The 6,792-nt window shown below is 37.8% G+C and overlaps 1 protein-coding gene across 1 annotated transcript; it reads left to right on the forward strand.

Moving 5' to 3' along the window:
* The first annotated feature begins 1,675 nt into the window (after positions 1-1,675).
* Positions 1,676-3,648, forward strand: LOC131144142 (protein JINGUBANG). Its single transcript, XM_058092563.1, has one exon. The coding sequence runs from the start codon at positions 2,223-2,225 to the stop codon at positions 3,441-3,443; it is 1,221 nt and encodes a 406-aa protein (XP_057948546.1). The 5' UTR covers positions 1,676-2,222; the 3' UTR covers positions 3,444-3,648.
* The last annotated feature ends 3,144 nt before the right edge of the window (positions 3,649-6,792 follow it).

The following is a 6,792-nucleotide window of genomic DNA, read 5'->3' on the forward strand; positions in this document are numbered from 1 at the left end:
GAATTGGACCCATTCGTTTTGCAACCCATATAGCAGATTCTCCTGTCTGATTTGACAAGGAATTGGAAAGAGGAGTCTAGGGCGACAGCCTGCACTGCGGCATCCTTTTCTAATCCCCTTCTTAAACTGGACGAAACCTTTTGAGATATTTTGTATACTGATGATAAGAGGATGTCTGCTCTGCCACATTTGATTTGGTTGCCCACTAAAAGGAAGAGCAATCCACTTTACTTTTGGAACCCAACTTGGCAGACAATATCACTCCATAATCAGAACTTAAATTCCCACTAATTCCTTCCATGATCATTGAAAAAAAAAAAAAAAAAGAGAGAAAAGATATCCATAACTCTTGTACTGTTAAGAAGAGACATTAAATTTAAAATATATATATATATAACATAAAATTATATTTAAATTTATATAAATTTAAATTTAAAGTTTTAAATTTGTTCTTTCAGCACGGTCTAAGTAAAAATGTTATTATTGTTAATGTCTAGGCCTACGTATATATGTATAAAATATATTCAATAATATGTCATTAATTTAAGGATAAAAAACATTGATCTTGAGATTTAATTGAAAAAAAAAATTCACAAATCATATGAAGCTCTTTTAAAGTTTTAAAATTTTCATAAACCTCAACACTCACATTTTGAGGCTTTGAGAATTTTATGAATATTTTTCAGACATTTGATTTTTGGGACACTTGTATTCAAGATTGAGCATTACTTGATTAGAACCAAATTAACAAATCGAATCTACAAAATTCGATGAAAACGGTTTGATTAATATATTCAATTCAGTTGGTTCAATTAGAATTCCATGAAAAATTTGATTTTTGGTTATTGATTCGGGTAATGCATTTTTTTGTTCAATTAACCAAATTAATCGATCAAAATAATATGTAATAATATATATTATATTATCGTAATTTAATTTTGGGCTTGAGCCCTTTGCTGCAAAACACAGTAAACCCTAGTCCAGTCTAGTAGTCCTCCTCAAGTCCCAACTGGCCAACTCCCCCTCCATTGGCCTCGAAGCCCTCATCCTCAACGAGTGTCAAACCGCAAAGGCACAAACCCTAACTCTTTTCTTCGCCAATTGCCAACTAATCGATTAATCGAATCACCCGAACTGAAGTTCAGTTAGCTGAGGGTTCAGTTAAGACCCTCGGTTCAATTCAATTCAATTCAGTTAGGCTACTTCTTTAATCAAATTTCTTTGGTAAATTTGGTTAATTCACCGAATTCACTATTCAGACTAATTATCCTAGTCTACTTGCACCCCTTTGCAAAATGAAAGGAAAAAAAAAACACAAAAATACTAAAGCAGAATCACATAATTCATAAACTTAAATTGATAATATTTTACTTAGAACATAACAACATACAGTGTATCTCTTATTATATTTTCTTTTCTATTTCCCTATAAGGTTTGAACTTCAGAATTTAGGAGTAGAAGCTTGAGACTCTAATGCTCGACCATTTTAAAGCTTGAAAAATATTAGGAAAAAATTAAAAAAGAAACTATATTTTTTTAATGTTCGGCTAATAAAAAAATAATAAGTAACTGATCTATAAACAAAAAAAAAGATTTTACACCTCATTTATATATTTTAAAAAAATTTAATCCTATTTAAAACAAATTGCTATTTTTAAAACATTTAATATAAAAATATAATTTTTTTCATTTTCAAGACAATAGTTTTGACCCAAATGAAACCAACATTTGAGTATCCCTAGAGATCGAATTCAGGGTTACATAACTAAAAATTAAGGAAGTGATAAAGAAGGTAACTAAAAATAGGGATTAAAACCACTAATACCTTTCCTAAGTTGCATCCAGCAGTCCCATGGAATCCACGTGTGCACTGCCCCACACACCTTGGCTTAGAAAATTGCCCACTTGGATCATTCCTTTCTTTTCTTCTTCCTTTATGTTTGTTTGGATGCGGGGGAGTGCAAGCAACCTGGCTGTGCAAACCCATCTCCCCTGTTTCAGTGTTTTGACTCAACCCCCTTGAATTGAATACCGACCCCTATGCCCCCTATCTCTGGCTCCACATGGCCCATCCCTCCCTCCCTCCCTCCCTCCCTCTTTTTCAACACCTCCAGTTGTTTTTATAGCCATTCTCTGTTCACAAGTTCTTCCAACTCCACCTCCCCAGCTTCCCACCATCTTCTTCTTCTTCTTCACTTCGGTTCAATTAGGGAATTGAACAAATGGGAATTCTGAGTTCCCCCTTGTCCTGCCACTCAGACCTTAAGAAATCTCAATCGAACCATCTTCATTCGGACTCATCAATCTACCTCTCTTCCCAACCAAGTCTACCCTCTGTTCCGTCTCTCACCCTGCAACACGACCGCCAACCCCAGACCGCCCACCAACGCTGCGTATCTACCCTCAAAGGCCACTCCTCCGCCGTCTTCTCCCTCACCCTCGCCGGGAAATTCATCTACAGCGGCTCCTCCGACAAAGACATCCGCGCCTGGCCCCGCGACCCTTCCCTCATCCAAAACTCAACCCCCAACACCGTCGCCGCCGGCCACGGCGCGGTGAAATCCCTAGTGACGCTCGGGGGAAAGCTGTTCAGCGCCCACCAAGATCACAAAATCCGCGTGTGGAAAATCGACCCCGACCAGAAGCACTGCAAGTGCATCGCCACGCTGCCCACCGCCGGCGACCGCTTCCTCCGCCTCCTCTCGCCGAAGAACTACGTGAAGGTGCGCCGGCACAAGAAATGCACCTGGGTTCACCACGTCGACGCCGTGTCCGCGCTCGCCGTTTCGGCGGACGGGTCACTCCTGTACTCCGTGTCCTGGGACCGGACGCTAAAGTTGTGGCGGACCTCCGATTTCCGGTGCCTGGAATCGGTTGCGAACGCCCATGACGACGCGATCAACGCCGTCGCGGTATCCGTCGACGGGTTCGTCTACACCGGCTCCGCCGACAAGAAAATTAAGGTGTGGAAGAAGAGTACCAATAAACATTCGCTGGTTACCACTCTGGAGAAGCACATATCGGCGGTTAATGCTCTGGCTCTTAGCCTCGACGGATCCGTGCTGTACTCCGGCGCGTGCGACCGGTCGATCGTCGTGTGGGAGCGGGTCAGCTGCGGCGTCGGCTACGGGCACATGGTGGTAACGGGGGCGCTCAGGGGGCACACGAAGGCGATATTGTGCCTGGCGGTTGTGGCGGATTTGGTGTGCAGCGGATCGGCGGATGGGACGGTGAGGGTTTGGAGAAGAGGAATTGAGAGTGAGAGGCGACGTTACAGTTGCCTGGCGGTGTTTGAAGGTCACAAAGGCCCAGTTAAGAGCTTGACCGCCGCCGTCGATAATGGCGGCGGGTCGGGTTCAGAGAGTACCACTTCCTATCTGGTTTACAGTGGCAGTTTGGACTGTGATATTAAAGCCTGGCAGATTTGTGTTCCCTTTCTCTGATCAATTTTCCTCTTCTTCTTCTCTTCTTCTTTTCATCTTCTAAATCTTGTACATAGTAATGTAAAATATTTTTGAAAATTCATAATTACAATCATTGTCGTTATCCTTTTGAGTTTGTCTCGTGTATTTGTTTGGCGTGTTTGTACTAAAAGTTTTGTTACATAAATTAAAATGGTGAAAAGAGAGTCCATAAATTATTATTTTTTTTCTTTTATCTTGTCTATTGAAGATGTATGCGGATTGGATGGTTGATATAGTAATGTAGTTTACGGTTAATTTTTCGAGCTTTCAGTCAAGTGACATCTAAATCTAGAAGTTCAAAGTCATAATAAAAGTTTATGCATGACATTATCTATTGAAAAAAATATATATATAGTTTAATTATGCAGTAGTTCATTTTTAATTTTGTCAACTTCCAATTATGTCATTATAAAATTATTTATTTATTGCTTAAATAATGTTTAATTAATTTCATGCTAAAAGTAGGGTATCAACCATACACTACCACGGTTCCCAGACCTAAAATTAATTTTATATATATATATATATATATATATATATATATATATTGTACTTTTGTATTTATTCAATGCTTGTCTATGACTTGTCTAAGATGTGTTTATTCATGGCATTCATAGCTTACTATTTTTTATGATTTCCTAGCTTACAATTTATTAATAAAATAGTCATTTAGATTAACAATACTATTATAATTTTACTGTTTTAAAATTTAGCATATCTTGCCTTCATTACATTTCAAAATTTCACTAACATTATGTTTGCGAGAATAGATTTTCAGTCTATACTTAGGTCTCTAGCTACCCTAAAATGTGATGCTCCAAACCTGCCAAGTGGGGGCCGGCTGCCACATCTTTTCATTTACCTGTATTTGATACTATAACATTAATTACGTAATGGAAAAATAAACTAACATCTTTTATAACATATGGTTAAATTAAACAATTATGCATTTAAAACTCACTATTAGATGGATAATTATTGTCATGCTTCACACCATGACGGATTGTGTGATTCGAAGATTGGACTTAACCCTGAACGACCCACCAGAGTTAAATTAGTAACAACCTCTTCAGTCTCTAAGTCAGATTGGTTGTTCCCATACTGGTCTAGACTCCAAGAGGGACTCTTAAATCAGTAACAACCTCTTCAGTCTCTAAGTTAGATTGGTTGTTCCCATACTGGTCTAGACTCCAAGAGGGACTCTACCCTTCTCATCCCAATCGACCATCCCATCTCCACACTCTATCTAAGACGTGTGGGTGCACTAAACTTTTCAAAAATCAAGCGCAACAGTACTGTGTCTCACTATTATCCACCAGAGTTCTCAAATCATGCATTGCAATTTAACATTCACATCCTACTCTAATTAAACAATTCACATGCAATATATATTTTCATCACATTTCAATATTTCCAGCATCTCATAAATATATTGTAACGACCTGCTACTTATATGAATATATAACATAAATACCATTCGTCTGATACTGAAAATATCCCAGGCTCAAAGGAGCACTGAGGAAACTCTGTATGTCATACACCCCTATGCAGCGGTATATAAGAAACTGTGAACTGTCAAATACACAATACCAGAAAGTTATAATATTCTGAAGTATATTTACAACACAAAATACCTAGTGACAACATCAAAAACTTGGAATCTATCCGAAATCACTGGCACCAAAAATTCACCTACCCTTCCAGTAAGGGTAGCGCAAGCCAGCCTCTACCCGCGAGCTTGATCTACTCGCTTAACTAGATCTCCTGAAAAATAGTAAGTCACTGGGATGAGACAACGCTCAGTAAGAGGAAATATGCTATTATTAGTGTATGGCGAATGAATTGCACATATAATATAATGAAATAATACTGATACTGTAAAATGAGTTAGCTAATATACTGTACAAAACATATGCAATGTAGCTTAAAATACAAATGTGTATCTAAGTTTACTATTTATACATACTGCTAATATGATAATATAAACTACTGCTATATGATATATATATATATATATATATATATATATGTACCCCTCATGACAAGGTTGTGCGGCCCGTAGGCTGGACTTGCTATGGTTGGCCTACCAGGCAAGTCAATCCATATCTATATCATCCACCAATTTAACCCACTGCAATCTCTTCAGGCAATCTCCAAATCTAACATCGTCTAACCGGCCACCTCAACCCAACTCGCTAGGGAGACTGCAATCTCTCCTAACATGGTTAGACGGAATCCACATACTATCTGAGTTATGTGATTGTACTTTATCTGTGATAGCAACGGTACATTGCTCTGATATCTGTATCTGTTTGTAATATCCTCAGGGATCTAATCCCGTGTAATACTATATATATAAATATATATACTTATCTTGCTGTTTTAACATGATTTCAAAGCAACCATAACACTATAAATCTGAACTGTAATATTTGAAATATCTGTAGTATCTGTATGCAATATCTATAATTTCTTTCTGAAGTACCTGTAATATCTGTCTGAGTGTTATGGTTTAGAAATTATGTTATTCTGAAAAATACTATAAATCTTACTTTCTGCTAATAAACTTATATAACTGGATATCTGTAAAATTTCATAATCAATATATTAAACTATAATAAACTCAGGCCACACAACTGTTTAATTAAAATTTCATGTTTCATATCTGTAATTTCACTGAAATAACAACACTCATGATATTTTGGAAAAATAAACTGATTAACATGCTTGTAAATATACATACAAAATCTTTTGTTATACATTCTAAAAATTCCCTAGTATAGCATATTTCCCTTTCCAAATTTCTGAAAAACCCCTACTACATTCTGGTCTTACACCTACAGGGTTCCCCACTCAACACCCTGAAAGCAACATCTCTTAGAACAAAATATTTGTATTTCTTCGTTTACTACATTTCTTATAACTGTGGGAAAGACAAATACTAAATAAAATGTCTTGCCCTAAGATTGGGATGAATTTCAAACCACTTCCACCAACGATCCACTCCGGTAGATTTGTAGAGAACTTTTCCAAGAGCATCGTGGTGGCCTCAGATCGTCGATCTGGTGAGAAACGAAGAGAGAAGAGGAGAGTTACGTTTTAGAGAGAGAGAGCAGATCTTTTGCGCAATTTTCTGCTAAAAAATATAGGTTTTAGATATTTGTAACCCTGAATTCTTTGATGAGACACATCATCTCGTCGACGAGTCCATGAAGAAAGTTCGTCAACGAACCTGAACCCCTCGTCGACGAATTACAGACTGCTAAAACCCCCTTCTCGGTATCTTCTCGTCGACGAGACCCTCTTAGATTCTCGTCGACGAATTTCC

Source organism: Malania oleifera, chromosome 12 (assembly GCF_029873635.1).
Source record: "Malania oleifera isolate guangnan ecotype guangnan chromosome 12, ASM2987363v1, whole genome shotgun sequence".
In the NCBI taxonomy this organism is placed as follows: Eukaryota; Viridiplantae; Streptophyta; class Magnoliopsida; order Santalales; family Ximeniaceae; genus Malania; species Malania oleifera.

Coding starts and splice junctions, on each gene's coding strand:
- LOC131144142 (XM_058092563.1), top strand. CDS start 2,223: ATGGGAATTCTGAGTTCCCCCTTGTCCTGCCACTCAGACCTTAAGAAA.